A 22,621-nucleotide genomic window follows, 5' to 3' on the forward strand; every position below is an offset into this window, starting at 1 on the left:
GAATCCCAGCCGGCACAGGAGTCCCCGCCTCCAGGGCCGGCTGAACTGGGTAAGGCCTAGATTCTGAGGAGCCTGCACCTGTGCCAGATCCTCAGGAGCAGGCACCAGGTGAAACCATTCTGGCCCCAGAGGTGCTTGAGGACTCAGTGTCTACAGGTGAGCCTCCCCCGGGGCCCAGTAACCCTTCGGCCTCTCCTGAACTGCAGAGGCTTAGGGCAGAGAGGCGAAGGGAACTGGTTTCTCCCAGGAGGAGTGCTCGCCTTAAGGCCAGGAGAGGTGGGGCTCCTGGGGGCCGGGACCGCCCCTGGCCTCAGAGAAGATAAAGGCCAGTCAGCCCGGTCCCAGGTTGCGGGAGCAACGTCGTTATTGAAGAGCTGTTTCGGCCAGCATCCAGTCCTGTTCCTCCAGTGTTCCTGTTCCCCGCCCGGCTTCCTGCTTCTGACCTTCCAGCGTTCCTGTTCCCCGCCCGGCTTCCTGCTTCTGATCTTCGAGTGTTCCTGTCTCCGCCCGGCTCCCTGTTTCGGACCTTGCCTCACACCTTGTGGACTATTACCAGGCTAGTGACTCAGGACTGAACTTTGACTACGATATAACCTTCCCCCCGGGACCAGCACAATTAGACTATGATGAACGTGTCCTCTCAGATCAGCTTATCTAAACAAAACTGTTATACTGTGGCTCCTCACAGCAGCCATGTTGTGTTTTGCTGTGACCTTCCCCATGGTAGCCATGTTGTGACTAGCGCCCACAGCTCTCTCTCAAAATTCAAAAGGTGTCCACCAGTTCAAATTAGGCTAGCAATCCTTGAGCTGAGTCATTCTTGACACACTGAAATTAATGGACATGGCAAACTTGATTGTGTGCAGAGGAGGGTGACCAAGAGGATCAGTGGTCTGGAAACCAGGCCTTATGAGGAATGGTTGAGGCAATTGGGTATGTTTAGCCTGGAAAAAGGAGCCTGAGAGGAGATACAATAGCCATCTTCAATATCTTCAATATCTAAAGGGCTGCCACATGAAAGCAAGCTTGTTTTCTCCTGCTTCGGAGGCTAGGACCCAAATTAATGGCTTCAAGTTACAAGAAAGGAGATTCCAACTAAAAGTCAGGAAGAACTTTTTGGTTGTTGTTGTTTAGTCGTTTAGTCGTGTCCGACTCTTCGTGACCCCATGGACCACAGCACGGCAGGCACTCCTGTCTTCCACCGCCTCCCGCAGTTTGGTCAGGCTCATGCTGGTAGCTTCAAGAACACTATCCAACCATCTCGTCCTCTGTCGTCCCCTTCCCCTTGTGCCCTCCATCTTTCCCAACATCAGGGTCTTTTCCAGGGAGTCTTCTCTTCTCATGAGGTGGCCAAAGTATTGGAGCCTCAACTTCACGATCTGTCCTTCCAGTGAGCACTCAGGTCTGATTTCCTTAAGAATGGATGCATTTGATCTTCTTGCAGTCCATGGGACTCTCAAGAGTCTCCTCCAGCACCATAATTCAAAAGCATCAATTCTTCGGCGATCAGCCTTCTTTATGGTCCAGCTCTCACTTCCATACATCACTACTGGGAAAACCATGGCTTTAACTATACGGACCTTTGTTGGTAAGGTGATGTCTCTACTTTTTAAGATGTTGTCTAGATTTGCCATCGCCTTTCTCCCAAGGAGCAGGCGTCTTTTAATTTCGTGACTGCTGTCACCATTTTTGGTAGTACTTTTTGGTAGTAATGGCTTTTTGACCATGGAGCAGACTCCCTGGGGAGGTTGTAGCAATTCCAGTCAAAAGGATCATTGACAGAGTTGCTGTCCTCCATGGTAGAGAATATTTTGCCTAGATCAGAAGTCTGATAAGGAAGATTTGTATGTCCACACAGCCTTCATGGATTCTTTTTGTATTTTAAACATGTGTTACCTACTTTCCCAATGATTGGTCTTTTACTTGTGCTATTAGTTAGTGCTTTAAGTGAATGTTTTGAAGGGTGTCCGAATTATTATGGGGCTTTCTTATAGAAGTTGCTGATTGTTATGCACGGCATGCTGCCAACTCAATTGCTGGTTTGCACAAGACCGAATATTTGCAAAGGGTAGCTGAGGCAGCAGAAATGCGCAGGAAATAATTTCACAAGTTGTGGATCTAAATTTATTGAGTTTTGTTCTTTGGTCACGTGCTGCTGAAAGCAAATGTTTTATTTAGTAGTTCGTGTTGGAAGATAAATAGCACAAAATGTCACTGAGAACATTTAATTTCTGCTACATCTGTAGATGAAAGTATTAAGTCATAACTTCTAGGCATCAACAAGGCCACCTTTAGCTATTGGGGAGAGAGGTGTCGTATTTTAGCTGGCCTTTCCAAGACAAGTGTCTTATAACACTCAATCCCAGGCAAGAAGCCCTCCCCATTCCCTAGCTACTAATTATTGATTCCTGATCCTTTATCCTGTGTTTCTGCTGGTCTTTTATTTATTTTTAATTAATTAATTAATTACATTTATAGATCACTTTTGTTTTTGTGTGTTTGTGTGTGTATCTGCTGCTTAACTGCAAAGTGTTTAAGCAATGTACAAAAAAGGATAAAGGTTGGTTTAAAATATTCTTACAGAGAATAGAGGAGCATGAGTACACTGATGGATTGGGGATTGGACTGAGTCTGGTTTTGCTCAGGGGCTGTTGATGTGCCCCAGCAGCTACTTGGCCTTGCTAGGTTCTGGTGCTTGACATGTAAAATCAGTGAGAATTTTGATCTCCCCCTCTGCCACTTTCAGAAACAGACCCCTTATGCCACATTTACACATTCAAATTCAAAAGCTGTTCACAATATGGTGTGGCACAGTGTCTTCTCAGGAGCCCTTGCAGTGTGAAACTAGTTGCCTAGTTCTTGGGATTGTTGATTACAACATCAGCCTCCCCATGGAATCGTATTACAGTGGTGCCCCGCAAGACGAATGCCTCGCAAGACGGAAAACCCGCTAGACGAAAGGGTTTTCCGTTTTGGAGGTGCTTCACAAAACAAATTTCCTAATGGGCTTGCTTCGCAAGACGAAAATGTCTTGCGAGTTCCTGCAGGTTTTTTTTCCTCCCCCCCCCTTTTCCCAAGCCGCTAAGCCGCTTAACAGCTGATCCGCTAAGCCGCTTAACAGCTGATCTGCTAAGCTGCTAAACTGCTTATCAGCTGATCCGCTAAACCGCTGATCCGCTAATCCGCTAAGCCGCTAATAGGGTTGCTTCGCAAGACGAAAAAACCGCAAGACGAAGAGACTCGCGGAACGGATTCTTTTCGTCTTGCGAGGCACCACTGTACTTGGATATGAATTCACAATAGTATGAGCTACTTAGAACCTGCTTTGTTTCTCCCTGTGTAAGACAAATTAGCTGACCTTTCTTGTTTCTTTGTTTTAATTCTGGTAATGGTGCATTCTGCATGGAGAAGATGGAGCAGAAAGTGAAAACTATGACCAGGGCAACCCCAGGCGGGGTAACTGCCTCATCCCCTGTGTTTTTGGGGCCTCCAGACTGGCAGCCAGCTCTCCACTCAACAAGGCTCTTTGCCTCTTTCCTAGAGCAGGGGCCGGTAACCTAAGGCCCATGGGCCACAAGCGGCCCATGGGGGTCGTTTAACCAGCCCATGGACCCCTGTCGCCCTCCCGGGGACTCCCGGTGACCGCTCGGTCAGCTCCCATGCGCCGCACTAAACTGGAGTGGAGCAGGGACCGCCTTCCACGATGCTGGGCGGCTTCCCATTGACTGCAGAAAGCTCCTGCAGCCAATGGGAAGCTGCACACACCTCCTCCGTGCCAGAAGGAGCATTTGCGCATGTGCATGCACTCCGGCCCACCATGGCGTCTGTGGGACCGTGAACCAGCCCAAGCCGCAAAAACTTTGTCAACCCCTGTCCTAGAGTAAGGGGGGGGCGCACTGGCACTGCTCAAAAGACAGCAAAAGAAAATAAATGTTAAGCACAGGTGACACAATATCGCTACCAGCAGCAAGTAAGTGGGTCCTGAGGAGCAGGGATGTCACTGCCGTCATTGCCACGAAGAGGAGGAAGGGCAGCAGAAGAAGTGCCGGGACAGCACTGTGCTGTTTGATCCCCATGTCAGTTACTATTTTGTAGTGTGGATAAATGGATTATTATTATTATTATTATTATTATTATTATTTGCATAGCTGTTGTTGGCATTGTCTCGGGAGACAGTGGAGTGCACCTCTGGGGGTGAAGTCAAACGGCTGGGGAATCACAGCGCCTGCTGTGGCTGCAGAGACCAGTAATTCATAACTGCTGCCTCTGTGTTGTTTTTGCTGTGGAAGCAGCAGCAGCAGCAGCGAAGTGACCTCTCTGGGGTGCAAGCCTGGACAGTGTATATGGAGGTCCTGGGCTGGCCAGACAGCAAGACCCCCGCCTCTCGGCCTCACTGATGTGGTCCAAAGGAAAGCAGAGCAAGATATTTGGCACCAGCTTGGCTGCAAGAGTTGATGGAAGGAGGAATACAAGGTGCCACCCAACTGTCTAAGGGACTCTACTCTGGTTTGTTTAGGCTTCACTCCGTAGCCTTTCCTTCTCCCAAAGGTGTCTCGCAAGGAAGTGGATACAGATCTTCCTCAGGGTTTGCTCCTGAAGCCTTTCTCACGAATGAGTATAGCTGCAAGGAAGCAAAGGTTTAGGATCAGTGTTTTCCTAGATGGATAACCTTCTCAGGTTGACAAGCCCCTTTTGACCCTCACTTCCCTCTGCAACGTGTTCAGAAACCATCTTCTTGACTGTTGGACCCTCAATCCACCAGAGCCTATCTTCGCATGCAGGGGAATTCCCTAACTACTGGGGGGTTTGAGACCTATCGGGAACCCTCACCTGGTTTAGCTGGCCAGTTAAAGCCATTCCCAGGGTGTGGCCACTGTTGCTGACAGCTAGGAGCTACAGGTGAGAGTTGAGTGTAGGTTGAAGACAAAAGTTGGACAAACTACTCTAAAAGAAGCACAGCATGTCCCCCACTAGAAGTATTACCCGTCCCCTAACATGCCATACACAAATCTACCATAAATAAAAGTGTGTTACAGAAATTTTTACAGAGTGCATTTCAGTTCCCTTGAATCACTTATGACACAATTATCTTTCTCTAAATTAGATTTCCCAAGCAGGGAAGTATAAAAGGAAAACAACACTTTCCCCCCCTGCCAGCAAAAACATTATTCAGGGTTGCCAGAGTTTCAGGAAAGCCTTCACTTCAATATACTTTGGTTTTTGTAACGGTCAGGCGTGTCAGAGTTTTAAAGTTCATTCTGACTATGCAAAGGTTAAATACTTAAAGCTCAAACACTGAGAGTGCTTATTTGAATAATAAAATTTATGGTTTCACTCCAAGATTTTCCAGCTGTTGCATGATACAGCTTGTATATTTTGCTTTGTTTATTCGCTATCAAAAAGCAAATCCCTTCAGATTAATCTGAAGCGACCCCAGCACCACTCAGACTCAAGTGAGAAGAGAGATCACAGACCGCTTTCATTGTAATCCTGCTTGTTAAATCCAGACTTATTGCTGGAGGACTGTTTATTTTTTAACTTGAAGGAAGTATGTTTCATTTTATAATATATATGCAAACATAGTTAAGTTAGCTTGATTGCCACCAGCACTTTTTAATCTTGGGAGACTTTATTTGACAAGTCAAACGATTTCCCATGTTTATTGTGAACTGCCAGGAGGAAACAGTATTTTTCTTATAGACAGGAAGTCCAGGATCAGATACAGTATTGTTCAAGGGCTTCCTTGTGATTTCAATAACAAGGAAGCAAGAACTGGCACTCCAACCTGGGGTTTTATGACTTGTTTACATCTGCTGGACCATTGTGTTTCGGCTCCTTTCTCTTTCCAGTTTTCTTCCATAAATTTGTGCTCGGTAAATGTCCTGACAACAGGTAATGGTTGAGTGACATACAGTAGCAATTAAAGGGTGGGATTCTTTGAAGGGAAGGAAATGGGATTCCCCCACCCCTGTTAAGTGAAGCCAAAATTTTACGGCAGGAGCCACAATCTGAATCTTAAGACCTGTATCCTTTTTGTGTTGAAATAAGCAGCACCAAGCATTTTTACATTTTGATGAACTACATTTGATAAATCATAGAATTGTAGACTTGGGAGGGACCGCGAGGATCATCTGGTCCAACCCCCTGCTCAACGTGGGGCTCGAATCCACAACCCTGAGGCGTATGAAACATCCAGGCAGGAGGTTCACCAATAAGCTGTTGAAACAAACCTTGTTGGTGGTGTGTTGCTGTGTCTTCAAGCTTGTAGCTGGCTTTCCGACCTTTCTGTTGACCAGGTAGTTAGATCCTCTGCTCAAATCAGCCCAGAGTTCCTTACAATTTAGTTGCATCCTGGCTAACTCCCATCTAGCTTGCTTTCTCTGTCCTGGTTCTTTGTTCCCGCCCTTGTTAGTGACCCTTCCCTCATCTATGAAACGTAAATCTAAACCGGAAATCCTATGGAGGGAGGGGGAATGTATTGGCTAATTTGGAGTAGGGAAAGGTTTCTTCTCCCTGTTCCTTCTTCAGTCACTTGTCTGCCCACCAAGACTATTTTTCATAGGTTTTAAAGTTGTGGCTTTAGGAAGCAACTATATTCAAATGGAAATGGATTGGTTTTTTATTGGGGGGGGGGGGAAGCTTTCTCCCAGAAATATAGAGGCTAGCCTGTATATCTGGGATAGCAGCTCTTCCTAGGGTGGGAAGAAGGAGCCAGTCCAATTTGACCTCTGTGTGTAAGGAGAATCTCCTTGCCTTTCCAGAATCTTTCTGAATGAATGGGAATTTACATAAGTAAAAATATGCAGTGTTGCTTCAATAACTGCAATTGCTGGCAAAAGCTAGTCCTTTAATCCAATTCATGGTGAACAAAAAATACATGGGTGTGGGTGGAGAATGAAGATACACTTATTTTTCAGTCACTGATATGAATGTTAATCTGATGTTTGGAAGAGGCAGTATGTGTGAAAGGTAAAGCGCTGTTCTACATATCCTTGTGTTTGCCACAACAAGTATGGTTTTGGGATTTTATTTTAGCCTAATATATTATGTGCATTATGTACACATACACCTATATTGTTTGCCATGATATAATAAACAATTGTGAATTTCTAAATGCTTAGGCTTCTGTTTAAAATGACCACAGAATAAAGCAAGCTCCTTAAGTGTTTGACTGTAATCTGCATTTGATTATGTTACTAGAACTAATGCAATTAAATCAAAATGGAATGCAGTTCTAGAGTTGGATGAGAAAAAAAGGCCTCTGAATCATGTTTTTGGAAAGTACCTTTTCACAAAATATCTGGCAGTCACAACACTGGCAGCGTTCCCATTTTCCATTCTTTCTCTTGAATTGATGCCAGATTCCTTTGGGAAATCATCATTTGTAAAAGATTGCGAGGAAAAAGAGGGGCATTCTTGAGTGTGCCGTTACTGCTAATTAGAAGCTAAACATCTGCAACTGTGTCAGGGTTAATTGTATTTGAAAAGAAACACTTATACACAAGAGTTTGTTCAATTTAAATAAGGCATGGTGTAGCACAAACATGGGAGCATTTGCAGACAAATTATTTTGCATTGCGTTGCAGTAAAGCATTCTCATTTATTTGAATCCTTCCTACTACTAAACTGCTTGCTTCCTTCTTCTAGAAATACAGTTTTAAAGATTTTGCCTCTATGCATAAGCCAATAAATAAGTTGGGGAAAGTATATTTTGCAACACAGATCTGATTCTTTAGTTCAGCATCTTAATTCCAGTTTGTTTCCAATGCAAGCTATGTTAGGGTGATACCTACTGAGTCAAACCTGGAGAAGACCTACTAATTTAAGTTCATTCATTTCAGTAGCTCTACCCTCAGTATGACTTACTCGGGTATCATCCATACTTTGGTTTTCTACTCATGCTGCTTTGGGAGTGTAGACTTCACCGTTGGGAAGACTGCGTTTCTGGAATTTGCATAGCTCTGAACCTGTAGAACCATTAGCACAAATTTTGGAAGCAAAATGTGCCCTCAGAATTCAAATGATGAGAGGATCACTCAGTATTTACTATGTAGACATACAGACAGAAAAGGTTGGCTTTCACAGCAGAAAGGGGCTATGATTTATGCAGAATGATTACAAAAAGAGTTGCTTCGTGTCGTTTCCCCTTCATTTGAAACCTAGGACAATTGCCGATGTGGGACAGCAGGAATCACCTTCCCTTGTTCAAGGGAGAGTTATCCCTGTGGAAGAGGACCTGAAGCAAGGAAACTGAAATCTTTTACATACTACCTCACTTAACCACCCAGTGACAGTTTTTCCTCTGGGAACTCCTGGCTGAGAATGCAGGAGGGTGCAGCTGAAAGCCAGTCCATGACACTGTCATGCACAACTCCTTGCCAGGACCCTGACCCTTCAAATTGATGATAACTCACTGCTTTAAAGCCATAAACGGCCTCTGTCCTGTATACCTGAAGGAGCGTCTCCACCCCCATTGTTCAGCCTGGGCACTGATATCTAGCGCCGAGGGCCTTCTGGTGGTTAACCCCTCATTGCGAGAAGTGAGGTTACAGGGAACCAGACAGAAGGCCTTTTTGGTAGTGGCGCCCGCCCTGTGGAACGCCCTCCCAGCAGATGTCAAAGCAATAAACAACTATTTTACTTTTAAAAGTCATCTGAAGGCAGCCCTGTTTAGGGAAGTTTTTAATATTTTATGCTGTATTGTTTTTAATACTCGATTGGGAGCTGCCCAGAGTGGCTGGGGAAACTTATTATTATTATTATTATTATTATTATTATTATTAGGGCGGATAGATCTTGTACACTGAAATCATTCGCTATTTAGGAGTACGGTTGGGAACTGACAGTTGTCAGATCATTGTCTGCTTTTCCTAGAAGCGCACCCAAGTTTTTGTAGAGTAAACCTTTGCCAAATGACTCCTGGTCTGCTGACACCCTTCATGTGAGTCCTATGGACAACTCAGCCGGGGGGGGGGGCACTTTTCACATTACAGGGAGCAGTGGCATGCAGATAAGCAGCTTGTTCGTTTACATGGTGAGAGGTATGTGCTGCTGTTCATTTAGGGGGGGGGAATCAAAGTGGTTCGCAATAGAACATAAAACCATATTAAAAAATTTAAAAGCTGGACATCGGTTAGCTGCTGTTGAAAGATGTATTCTTAATTGGCTGTCTTGGCCTGGTGGAATAGAAGAGTTTTCAACAGGCATTTAAAAGTTGGCACAGAAGGCGTCTGCTGAATCTCTATTGGCAGAATATTCCACAGCACTGGGCTGATGACACGAAAGGCTGTATTTATTGTTGTTGTCAAAGAGAGCCCCTGCATCTCCTCAAGTAGCCTCGTCATTTGATGGGCCAAAAGAATGAAAATAAGAAGCATATTTTTTTTTAAGTTACTTTCTTTGTTCCATGCAAAGCTGCCGTTTTAATCTCCTTATAGGGAAAGGTGCTGTATGTTCGTCTCTAGTGTGCAGTTAAAGGATGAATGTATAAGTCTATTTCCAGTTCAGGGTAATTTCACATACACTCATTCATAAACCCATTCTGTCCTTTTTCTGCATTAATCTGTTTTTTTTAAAAAAAAAAACAGTAATCTGTGATTTTTGAAAGAAAAAAAATGAACTAAAACAATAGTCATTTTATTTATTAAATTTGTATACTGCCCTTCATCCATAGATCTCAGGGCAGTTCACAACAGAAAAGTGCAGTAGTAAATATATATATATTTGCACATGTGCTTTGTCTCATGGACACACTGTAAAACATGCGCTGACCCTTTGTGTATATGAATTTGAATATGTTGTTTAAGCTATGTTGCGTAAATTCTCACAAAGTGCAAAATCTCAAGGAGAGTCGTGCTCTCATCTGTACATGGCGGGGAGCGCACCATGTTGCATTTGAATTCACAGAGCTTGAATTCTTCAAGCATCCTTTTGTGCAATATGCATTTTATAAATTCTAGAAAAGGCTCCCCCCCCCCCAATTTTGAATTGCCTGTTTGTGTTAATATGCTGTGTATATTGGGTGAGCTCTAACAAATTCTGCCTCTCCTCTCCCCCCTACCAGATGTGGTCACTCTCCTGTGTATCGTTCCCGTGAGTTGGCTGGTCGCGCCCTGGTCCCCTTTATTATGGTAAACCAGGTCCCACAGACTGTATCGTCTTTGTTGGCTGGGCTTCCGGACTGCACAGATCTCTGCGTACGACAGAATGCCATTCATGGAACACTACTGCAAGTAAGCTTTGCTTCTTTGCAAAACTTTGAAACTAAGGCAGAGCTTGCCGAACGGTTTACATAGCAGTTATTTCCAAGGTGATGGATGGAGGAGATCAGAATTACATTTATGTTGAATGTTTTGATTTTACAGCTGTGCCTTTCAGGTCTCAGGATGATCCAAATGGCAGGAATGCTTGTGGAGTACAGGCACACCTCATGTTATGTTTGCTTCAGGTTGAGCGTTTTCAGGTTGCGTCCTGTGGCGACCCAGAAGTACTGGAAAGGGTTACCGTGTTTTTCGCCCTATAGGACGCACCGTCCCATAAGGCGCACCTAGTTTTTTTTGGGGGGGGAATAAAAGGGGGGGGAATAAAAAGGCGCAGGGCTGGGGCGGGGGAAGCCCAAGCTTCCCCCGACCCCAGCCCCCAGAATAGGCAACTCTCCGCAAGCCGTGGGAGCCCGGCGCAGGCTCCCACGGCTTGCGGAGATCTGCGCGAAGCCTGGAGAGCGAGAGGGGTCGGTGCGCACCGACCCCTCTCGCTCTCCAGGCTTCAGCGAAAGCCTGCATTCGCCCCATAGGACGCACACACATTTCCCCTTCATTTTTGGAGGGGAAAAAGTGCGTCCTATAGGGTGCAAAATACGGTACTTCCGGGTTTCTCTGCTCGCGCATGCGCGCAAAATGATGTTATTCACAGCAGCGGCGAATTGCGACATGCAGACGTGGGTTGCATTCCTTTCAGGTTGTGAACGGGGCTCCGGAACGGATCCTGTTCGCAACCAGAGGTACCACTGTACCTGAATGAGAGGAAAAGATATAACTCAGTGGTGGAGCACGTACTTAGCATGCAAAAAGGGTTCAGTCCTGGGTTCAGTCTCTGGCATCTTCAGGGAGAGTTGGGAAAGATTCCTTTCTGAAATCCCTGGAGAGATGTATTCTGATTTTCATTAGCTATCAAAAATTGTAGTATTATTACCTGAATCTGCATTGATGTATTTTTATGCTAAGGTGTATTGACTGATTGAAGTGCAGGTAGACATAGGTCTGAGAGGAGGAATGGGGGGATTTTAAATATTGCTCATATCAGTGGGCATGAATGACTACCTAAAGCAGATGCAAAGAGTGGGGACCCTTCAGCATGAGATGGCAATGGGAAGGCATAAAGATGGGAATGGCTCTGAAGAGTGAGAGAGGTATTGCACTGTATTCTTTCAAGTTTTCTTATCACCCTGGCTGTTGACTTAGGAGGAGAGACATAATTCACAGAGCTCTGGAACAATATTATAAAATGTGAAGATGCATCAACAGTTTTGAACTGGAAAATGCTCCACAATTAATATCAGGTTTGCATGAACAGAATTGCAGTGGAGCTAAGATAAAGTTTAATGGGATTTCTGTAACTCAACAATTACTTTGATTCCTACTTTGGCCTCCCCCCCCCCCCCCCCGGGCACAAGAAGGCGAGATACTGGGCCGCTCCAGCCATGGTCGGAATGCGAGCGCTGCGGAAGAGCAAGACGCTACAGTATGGAGTCCCCATGATGCTGCTTATAATTGGTGGGTCTTTTGGGCTCCGTGAGTTTGCCCAAATTCGCTATGATGCTCAGAAGCTCCACAGCAAGATTGATCCAGCTCTGGCAGAAAGAATCAAGAAGAATAAAGTGACTCTGGAATCGGAATATGAGTTGAACGACGTGGCCCAGGGAGAGAGGGAAAAATAGTGGAAGTGAACAACTGGCTTCGCAAATGGTGTAAACAGGAACGGTTTGGATTCTTAGATCACGGACTGCAGTTTCTTGAAGATGGACTTCTGGCAAGCGATGGGCTGCACCTCACAACGGTTGGGAGGAATGTTTTTGCAAAAAATCTCAGAAACCTCATCAGGAGGGCTTTAAACTGACTAATGTGGGGGAGGGAGACAGTGCTCCTGAAGGTAAGAGTCTATCAATTGATGAAGATGATCATCCAAATGTCATAGACCGAATGGAGCAAAGAGCATGCAGACCTAGTGGTGGGAGGAAAAAATCCTTAAATAAGAGACACGGGGGAATGATTAATGGACTTCAATGTCTGTACACTAATGCGCAAAGCATGGGAAATAAACAAGATGAGCTTGAGCTCCTGGTACAGCAAACTAAATATGACATAATAGGAATCACTGAAACCTGGTGGGATAAATCCCACGATTGGAATGTAATAATGGAGGGATACAATCTATTTCAAAGAAACAGACCAGACAAGAAAGGAGGAGGAGTGGCGTTATATGTCAGGGATGTGTATACCTGTGAAGAGATCCAAGATTTAGAACCTCAAAGCCAAAGTGAGAGCATTTGGGTCAAAATTAAGGGAGAGAAGAATAACAGTGACCTCATTGTGGGAGTTTACTATAGATCCCCAAGCCAAACGGAGGACATAGATGATGCCTTCCTGGAACAGATGGCCAAGCATGCAAAAGGAAGGGAGATAGTAGTAATGGGGGACTTCAATTACCCTGATATTTGTTGGATGTCAAACTCAGCCAAGAGCATAAGGTCAAACAGATTCCTCACTGCCCTTGCAGACAACTTCATTGTCCAGAAAGTGGGAGAAGCAACAAGAGGAACAGCCATTTTAGATCTGGTCCTAACCAATGTTGATGACCTGGTTAGTGGGGTAGAAGTGGAAGGATCATTAGGCGCGAGTGATCATGCTCTTCTGAAGTTTACTATACAGCGGAAAGGAGCAGCCAAGCATACTAGGACTCAATTTCTCGACTTTAAGAAAGCCGACTTCATAAAGCTTAGGGAAGTGCTGGGTGAGATCCCATGGACAGTAATACTAAAAGGAAAGGGAGTTCAAGATGGCTGGGAGTTTGTTAAGAGGGAGATAGTAAAAGCACAACTTCAGGCAATACCAATGAGACGGAAACATGGAAGGTGCCTAAAGAAGCCAGGGTGGCTATCTAAAGAACTTTTAACTGAGTTAAGATTAAAAAAGGATGTGTACAAAAAATGGAAAAGGGGGGAAACCACCAAAGAGGAATTCAAACAAATAGCCAGCACGTGTAGACACAAAGTCAGAAAAGCTAAAGCACAAAATGAACTCAGGCTTGCTAGAGAGGTTAAAAGCAACAAAAAAGGCTTTTATGGGTATGTTCGTAGCAAAAGGAAGAACAAAGAAACCGTGGGGTCACTCAGAGGAGAAGATGGTGAAATGCAAACAGGGGACACAGAAAGGGCTGAACTCCTCAATGCTTTCTTTGCCTCAGTCTTCTCCGATAAAGAAAACAATGCCCGACCTGAAGAATTTGGAGCAAATGATTCAGCAGAGGAAACACAACCCAGAATAACTAAGGAGATAGTACAAGAATACTTGGCTAGTCTAGATGTATTCAAGTCTCCAGGGCCAGATGAACTGCATCCAAGAGTATTAAAAGAACTGGCAGATGTGATTTCAGAACCACTGGCAGTCATCTTTGAGAATTCCTGGAGAACAGGCGAAGTCCCCGCAGACTGGAGGAGGGCAAATGTTGTCCCTATTTTCAAAAAGGGGAAAAGAGAGGACCCAAATAATTACCGCCCAGTCAGTCTGACATCAATACCAGGGAAGATTCTGGAGCAGATCATTAAGCAAACAGTCTGTGAGCACCTAGAAAGGAATGCTGTGATCACCAATAGTCAGCATGGATTTCTGAAAAATAAGTCATGTCAGACTAACCTGATCTCGTTTTTACAGAATTACAAGCCTGGTAGATGAAGGGAACGCAGTGGATGTAGTCTACCTTGATTTCAGCAAGGCATTTGACAAGGTGCCCCATGATATTCTTGTAAAGAAGCTGGTAAAATGCGGTCTTGACTATGCTACCACTCAGTGGATTTGTAACTGGCTGACTGACCGAACCCAAAGGGTGCTCATCAATGGTTCCTCTTCATCCTGGAGAAGAGTGACTAGTGGGGTACCACAGGGTTCTGTCTTGGGCCCGGTCTTATTCAACATCTTTATCAACGACTTGGATGATGGACTCAAGGGCATCCTGATCAAATTTGCAGATGACACCAAACTGGGAGGGGTGACTAACACCCCAGAGGACAGGATCACACTTCAAAACGACCTTGACAGATTAGAGAACTGGGCCAAAACAAACAAGATGAATTTTAACAGGGAGAAATGTAAAGTATTGCACTTGGGCAAAAAAAATGAGAGGCACAAATACAAGATGGGGGACACCTGGCTTGAGAGCAGTACATGTGAAAAGGATCTAGGAGTCTTGGTTGACCACAAACTTGACATGAGCCAACAATGTGACGCGGCAGCTAAAAAAGCCAATGCAATTCTGGGCCTCATCAATAGGAGTATAGCATCTAGATCAAGGGAAGTAATAGTGCCACTGTATTCTGCTCTGGTCAGACCTCACCTGGAGTACTGTGTCCAGTTCTGGGCACCACAGTTCAAGAAGGACACTGACAAACTCGAACGTGTCCAGAGGAGGGCAACCAAAATGGTCAAAGGCCTGGAAACGATGCCTTATGAGGAACGGCTAAGGGAGCTGGGCATGTTTAGCCTGGAGAAGAGGAGGTTACGGGGTGATATGATAGCCATGTACAAATATATAAAAGGATGTCACATAGAGGAGGGAGAAAGGCTGTTTTCTGCTGCTCCAGAGAAGCGGACACGGAGCAATGGATCCAAACTACAAGAAAGAAGATTCCACCTAAACATTAGGAAGAACTTCCTGACAGTAAGAGCTGTTCGACAGTGGAATTTGCTGCCAAGGAGTGTGGTGGAGTCTCCTTCTTTGGAGGTCTTTAAGCAGAGGCTTGACAACCATATGTCAGGAGTGCTCTGATGGTGTTTCCTGCTTGGCAGGGGGTTGGACTCGATGGCCCTTGTGGTCTCTTCCAACTCTATGATTCTATGATTCTATGATTCTATGAAATGCTCTCATTCAGTTTTCTTTTTCTTACTTTTTACCCTTTTTCTCCTTGCTACAGCTCTTATCCAGCAGCTGCTTAGGAAAGTACCTGGGGGGTTTTCTGAATGACTTTCTGTCTGAGTGTTTTTGTCACTACCAGATTGGATTATTTGGTCTTATTCTCATGGAAACCAATGTGGGGGGAGGAAAATAAAAGCTTGTATCTTGAAAAATAAATCCCCAGAGCACAAAGTAACAAAGTTCAGGAAAGATTATAAACTCCTCAAATGGAACAGGACACAATCTGTTTCCGCCACTGCAAAATTCATTAATAAGTTTTGGGAGTGTGTGTGTTTTAAATGCCTGTCTGCATAAATGTCATTCAGACTGAAAATTCTACATTCCAAACAGAAGGGCACCTGTGACAATTACTGTCAATTGTATTACACAAAGAGCTGTGAATTAAAAAATATACGGTAGAAAATTTGATGGTACATGATAGCATTTCTCTCACTCCCATAAAGCAAATACTTTATTTAAATATTTGCAGTTACTTGAGTGTTGAAATTAGCTTATGATATGTTGATTGTCCCCAGTTTATCTTTTCTTCATGAGGCACTTAAGCCTTACATCTCACTTGCTTTTAGTACTCACTTTCATGAGATTATGAATACCTCCCCACACCACTCCTTTTTCTTCTTCATCTTAACAAAGGAGCTCTGTTAACAGAACATACATTTGAGTTTTCTTGCTTTGTGTGCTTTTTTTTTAACCAATAGTGCGTCCTGATTCTCAGAGGAACATGGGAAAGTTCTGTATTCCAATCCAGTTCGTCCCTCGGGATAGGTAGAGGTGACAAGACAGCCCGGGAACTTCCTGCCTGAGCCTTGTCCATAGCCTTTGATCTCAAAAACCATGTCCTCCTTATGAATTTCAGGTGCTTACTCCCAATTAAGGAGATACCACCAGCAAATGCCACTGTAACAACAGAATTTCTGTAAGGGTTCTCTCTTTATGCACACAAGTGAAGACCATAAAGGGTTGCCAAAGCCTCTGTTGTTCACGTTGGAAAGAAGAGGGTGAAGAGCCTTTTCCCCTGCACTACATTCTGGTGTTGATGGCCACATAACCCTTGTTTAGTTGAGAAATGGATGCTGTTGAAGTAAGTTGTCAGCCGAGGAAAACAAAACTACTGATGCAAGTTGCATTTTAGAGGTCTAAAATGTAGTGCTCACCCACACCATACATTTAAAGCACTCTATGCCACTTTTAAGAGTCATGGCTTCTCCCAAAAAAACCTCCTGGGGGTTGTAGTTTGTTACGGGTCTCTTAACAACTGTCAGTAGTCTTAACAAAGTACAGTTCCCAGGATCCTTTGAGGGAAGCCATGACTCTTAAAGTGGCATAAGTGCTTCAACTATATGGTCTGGATGCGACCTTTCTACTGATCTTTCTTCCCATCAACAGATCATGAATGCAAAACATGTTCAAGCACCAATAACAGCACTTCACATCACAATAAAAGGTTTTTGAAGTATTCATCTTGAAACCAGCTGTGATCGTCTTCATGGTCTTCTACAAGGCTTCAGAATTCTAGGAAGCCATTTTTCACAGTTTGGAGGCAGAAATTTCCCCATTTTGAAGTAACCGTAATTCTTCTTATTATTTTTAAATTATTCTGGCGCTTTTTCAGTTCTGCTTCTTATGGAAGAACTGAAAAACCAGTGGGTGATACTTAGCATTACCCATACACAGAGTAGGCCATTGAAGCAAGTAGACTTCAGTCTGTTGATTTTTAGTGGATCTAGTCTAGTATTGGGACCCGGGTGGTGCTGTGGGTTAAACCACAGAGCCTAGGACTTGCCGATCAGAAGGCTGGTGGTTCGAATCCCCGTGACGGGGTGAACTCCCGTTGTTCGGTCCCTGCTCCTGCCAACCTAGCAGTTTGAAAGCACGTCAAAGTGCAAGTAGATAAATAGGTACCGCTCCGGCGGGAAGGTAAACAGCGTTTCTGTGCGCTGCTCTGGTTCGCCAGAAGCGGCTTAGTCATGCCACATGACCCAGAAACTGTACGCCGGCTCCCTCGGCCAGTAAAACGAGATGAGCGCTGCAACCCCAGAGTCGGCCACGACTGGACCTAATGGTCAGGGGTCCCTTTACCTTTTAGTCTTGAGTACGGCTTAGCAGGATATGATCTGTTATTATCCATGTTTATTACCTTGAAACTGTCTATAGCTTTCAACATACTTTGGCCCATTTTTCTGCTGTGAATGTATTAGAATTTCTTTCCCATAGCCCTGTTTTTCTTGAAATTTCCTTTAAAGTCAGCAAGTTTAGGCTCTGAGGGGGAATGGAAGAAAATCCCGAGACAGTGGACTTCAGCTATTCCTTTTCTATATGATATATGAGAAGCAATATTTCTCCTGTCAGTAATGTATATAATTGCTTGCAGATCACCAATAATTCCTTCTCCCATTGCTGGCAAATAGTTCTTCCTTCTGCCTTGATTTCTTTTAGGTTAAAAGGAATGTAGTTGTTAAAGTTGCCCTGACCTAAAAAAAAGGCAAATCAAGTTTCATGTCTGTCATTGATGATGATTTTATAAACCTAGTGGGTCTTGTCAGATAGTCTGTGCATGAACGTTTACACCAAACAACAAAACCGTTGTTGTGATGAGACGTTTTAAAAGTCTCCATGCTGAGGTTTCGACAGCTGTGTTCAGTTCTGATTTTTCTGACCCCAGCCTTCTTATTGATCTTCTCCCCATTTACTTACGTACAGTATGCCTTTCAGAAAACAATGCAGTAGTTACTGATTCCCTTTCCCTTTTCAGCAGCCTGAAAGCCATGTCTTAAACCAACTATAGTTTCCAAACTACCTTGCAGGCAGCTTAGTGTAAACTACAGAAATATAACTTAATAGTAAAATATAGGCAGGGCTTTTTCCCCCCAGCCGGAACACCAAAACTCAGTTCTCAGGTGAGTTTCAGCACCTCTCCGCTGGGTTCTGGCACCCCTCAATTGGCCACCATTGCCATTCTAAGATAATGAGGGAGGTGTTCATGGTGAGTTCTGGCGCCTCTTTATTCAGAAAACAGCACTGAGATAAGGGAGCCAATTACCCACAGGGGGTGACCATAGAACACTTGAATATGGAGACCAGGGAGATAAATGTTAAGGCTTCTTCCCTGGATAGTGACATTGTCAATGAATATGGGTAGGGATTAGGAGGAAGAAGACTAAGGCAAGAAGACAACAGGTTCAGTGTTTTGGCATATACTGAATTTGAGTGTTTGTTTGAATTTTGTTGTTTAGTCATTTAGTCGTGTCCGACTCTTCGTGACCCCATGGACCAGAGCATGCCAGGCACTCCTGTCTTCCACTGCCTCCCACAGTTTGGTCAAACTCATGTTCGTAGCTTCGAGAACACTGTCCAACCATCTCATCCTTTGTCGTCCCCTTCTCCTTGTGCCCTCAATCTTTCCCAACAGGAAAGATTTTTTCCAGGGAGTCTTCTCTTCTCATGAGGTGGCCAGAAGATTGGAGCCTCAGCTTCAGGATCTGTCCTTCCAGTGAGCACTCAGGGCTGATTTCCTTCAGAATGGATAGGTTTGATCTTCTTGCAGTCCATGGGACTCTCAAGAGTCTTCTCCAGCACCATAATTCAAAAGCATCAATTCTTCGGCGATCAGCCTTCTTTATGGTCCAGCTCTCACTTCCTTACATCACTACTGGGAAAACCATGGCTTTAACTATACGGACCTTTGTTGGCAAGGTGATGCCCCTGCATTTTAAGATGCTGTCTAGGTTTGTCATTGCTTTTCTTCCAAGAATTTCGTGTTTAAATATGCCCAAGCACAAATATCAGGTGGGCAGTTTGAGTTGTAGGACTAGATGGAGAGAGGAATGTTTTGGAGGCAGGGTCAGTTCTAGGTTTTAGAGGGCCCACGGTGAGAGGCTGGAGAGCCTCCTTTGAGGTTACCCGGCAGCTGTGCTGGCAACAGCACTGATGGAGAGCCACCATGAACATTTCCTGCTTATGCCATAAGAATCCTTTTGTGCCACACCAGTGCATTGTGGGACATTTAACTAGTGACTACTGAACCCAGCGGTCAGCCATTGCAGGAAGACCCAGGCAGGTGTTAGCGCTGGTATGGCCTTCTAAGTAGCTGCTGTAGGATGCCAAGTTCTCATGCTGGTGTGAAGTAGCGTCATTCAGGTAGCACTGGAAATGGTGGCATTTAAGAAGGTTAGAAAAATGGAGAAAGCAACGGGGGGGGGGGGCAGGAACAGATCTCTTGAGGAACCCAATGGATAGCAGGAAGGTAGAGGAGAGGGAGCATTTTCTAATGAGTGAGTTGAAAAGTAAGAAGGAAGCTTAAGTATGGAGGAACTGAGGAGCAGAGGATGATCAGTTTTATCTGAGGCAGCAAAAATGTCCAGGAGGAGAAGAGACCTTTCAGATTGGATCAATGGAAAGATTCAGTGAGGGGAATTTTAGTGGATTGCAGAAGTCCAGACGCCAGTTTGTAACAGATGATCTGTTAGAAGAGAATGGAAATGGACTGTAGGAGAAATGTTGAGGAGAATTCAATACTATATCAAGGCAGGGTGAGTCAGGGGGATTCTTAGTGGGTTGAGGAGCAAGTTGGAGAAGGAAGGAAATGGGGAAGTAGGCAGAAGAGACGGTTAAGTTTCTGGACAGTGGATAATAGGAGTTGCCAGTATCAACCATTTTAACAATATTCAGATAGCATCTCAGTGGTTTTATGAAACAGTTTGACTTACAAAAGTTTCTTCCACTTCAAAACCAATTTCAAAAGATGTAAATATCTGGCTAAGCCTCTTTAGCAATGCTTTTTTTGTGTCTCTATTTTTTAAAAAGAACAAAACATTTTTTTTCACATCATTTATGTTGTAATCCTTTTATAGTAGAATAATTACTGATGAGAACCTAGTTGATAGTAGTTTTCCATTTTAATGAGCTCATTACACTGAATAAATCCATTGGTAGTAATTGAATAAAATAAATACTGTTTTTATCTTCACTGCTGTTGCGGTTTAATAATTCCTCTAAAGGGAAAGGGGGTTCTTACTAGTAACAAGAAAGAAGCTGTAACAGTTTGTAAAATAAGCGGAAGAACTACTTAATCAGTCCACTGCCCTGTCTCTGATAGTTCAAGTACTGGATTCTTTAGAAATGTTTTGTAGATGTTTTTCATGGGCAATTTAAAAGTTCACTCAGTATGATTATCATCTCCAGTCTTGACAAGCTGCCCTATATACATTTCATGTTGCTAGATCCAATCGGTCTAGTAACTAGTTTTTCCATTACCTTGGCTTAAGCTAAAATACACATGCTGTGGCCTTTGGCCAGTTTGCTTTTTAAAAAGATATTTAATAGTCTTTGGACAGGTCTCAGGGACCTTTACATGCTGTACAGCTGACATTCAGTGATGCACAGTGTTAAAACAGCTTTTTATAAATGGTAATAAGTCATTATTGCTAAGCAAAGTGATTAAAATAGAGAAAGAAAAATCCATTCCCGAAGAATCCCTGTGCCTGCAGCAGTGCAAGACTTTAGAAAGGGAGTGTCTAGGTCTTTGTGAAATCTGCAGACATTTCTTCCTTTCTCAAACCCTGCTCATTATTGACTCATTATTTGTGCCCTGGTCATATTTCACTGAGCATTTCTTCCATTTGCTCGTCTGGATAATTAAATTCAAAAGTGTCATTACTACTTTTGGTCCTTTGCCTTGCAAAGCCCTGCTGACTTTCAGGGTCTGTGGACCTCCTGTTACAGATAGGTAGCCGTGTTGGTCTGCCATGGTCAAAACAAAAAAAATTCCTTCCAGTAGCACCTTAAAGACCAACTAAGTTAGTTCTTGGTATGAGGCTCATCACAGCTATCTGCCAATCACCCATTCCCACCACCCTTCTGAGTAATACCCCTCCCCACCTTCTCACTATATAGAAGGATCTGGCAACTTCTGTTTCAGTATATCTGAAGAAGTGTGCATGCACACGAAAGCTCATACCAAGAACTAACTTAGTTGGTCTTTAAGGTGCTACTGGAAGGAATTTTTTTTTGTTGTGGACCTCCTGCAACTGTTGGATAAATGTACTCTTATGAGGGGTTTTTTTTGGGGGGGGGATAGGCTGAATGCTTGGGCCGCCTTCTAATTCCTGGATCCAGCAAGGATTCAATTGCTGAAATAGTCAGGCCAGCCTGGGTGATGGGCCATTAGGAGAACAAAAGGAATGGTTGATGGGCCATTAAGAGAACCAAGTAAAGGGGGCTCCGTGGCAGATGGCAAATGGATCGGCCCCTCCTCCATCTCTTAGCAGGAGTTTTGAGGGCAGAGTTTGCTGTGATGTGACCTAGAGGGAGAAGCTGCAGGCTAGAAGAAAAAGCCATGTCTGGTTTCTGTTTGAATCCAAGGCTGTGGCTATGGGAGAAACAAGACCCTCTTGGGGTGTTAATGCTGTGAACCGCTCCATCCTAGGCTCAGGTTGTAAAGATAAAGGTACCCCTGCCCGTTCGGGCCAGTCTTGCCAGACTCTAGGGTTGTACGCTCATCTCACTCTATAGGCCGGGAGCCAGCGCTGTCCGCAGACACTTCCGGGTCACGTGGCCAGCGTGACAAAGCTGCATCTGGTGAGCCAGCGCAGCACACGGAACGCCGTTTACCCTCCTGCTGATAAGCGGTCTCTATTTATCTACTTGCACCTGGGGGTGCTTTGGAACTGCTAGGTTGGCAGGCACTGGGACCGAACGACGGGAGCGCACCCCGCCGCGGGGATTCGAACCGCCGACCATGCGATTGGCAAGTCCTAGGCGCTGAGGTTTTACCCACAGTGCCACCCGCGTCCCGTTGTATATATGTGTATATAGATAGGGTTAGGTATAAGTATATAGATAGGGTTAGGTTGTATATATGTGTAAATAAACCATATATCATAAAGACACCACAGTCTCCGCTGTGCCTCATTTCCAAAAGGAAACACAGACCCTGGGTGAGCAGTGGAATTTCACACCGGTTGTAGATTAGGGTGGTGTGCAACAGTACAGATCCTGTCTTCAGCCAGCAGTATGGATTGAATGGCAGTCCCCGCAGAGTAAGTAATAATGCTTACTTACAGGGATATTTAGGACGGTTATAAAAGAATAATTAAAATGACATTTATGCGATACTGACTTTTTGTGAAGAGCAGAAGCTTTTGAAATCACCAGCTTCACTGTTTTGCTGAGGAAGGTACATGAGTTTCTTTTGATATTAATTAAATCTGTCTCAGTAATGTGGATGTTGCTTTTCTTTTGAAAGGGATGTGGAATGTTCAGAGCTGGAATACTGACATATAGCTGCAGGGGAGTAACAGGGAGTGAGAATCAGCTAGAAAAATTGTCATCAATTTTGTTCATTAGTATTATGAACAAGAATAACTCCTTCAGGCCTATGGGCATTTTTTTTATCCTGCTTCTCTGTGAAATATTCAAGGTTGCAAACGTATGTACT

The 22,621-nt window shown here is 44.3% G+C and overlaps 1 protein-coding gene and 1 pseudogene across 7 annotated transcripts in view; both read left to right on the forward strand.

Annotated features, from left to right (window-relative positions):
* Window positions 1-22,621, forward strand: part of THADA (THADA armadillo repeat containing) — a 152,560-nt gene that overhangs the window by 74,731 nt on the left and 55,208 nt on the right. For 6 of the 7 annotated variants that reach the window (XR_013392139.1, XR_013392140.1, XM_077925538.1 and 3 more), the window contains one exon: window positions 10,064-10,232. Coding sequence is in view for 5 of the 7 variants with exons in the window: in XM_077925538.1 (XP_077781664.1) it covers window positions 10,064-10,232 (169 nt within the window). In the remaining 2 variants the exon portion in view is untranslated. Of the gene's footprint in view, window positions 1-4,148; window positions 4,820-10,063; window positions 10,233-22,621 lie in introns of those variants that run through there. The other variant, XM_077925539.1, reaches the window with a different exon arrangement.
* LOC144327119 (cytochrome c oxidase assembly protein COX16 homolog, mitochondrial pseudogene) lies at window positions 11,654-11,935 on the forward strand (annotated as a pseudogene).

This window comes from Podarcis muralis, chromosome 3, assembly GCF_964188315.1.
Source record: "Podarcis muralis chromosome 3, rPodMur119.hap1.1, whole genome shotgun sequence".
NCBI lineage: Eukaryota > Metazoa > Chordata > Lepidosauria > Squamata > Lacertidae > Podarcis > Podarcis muralis.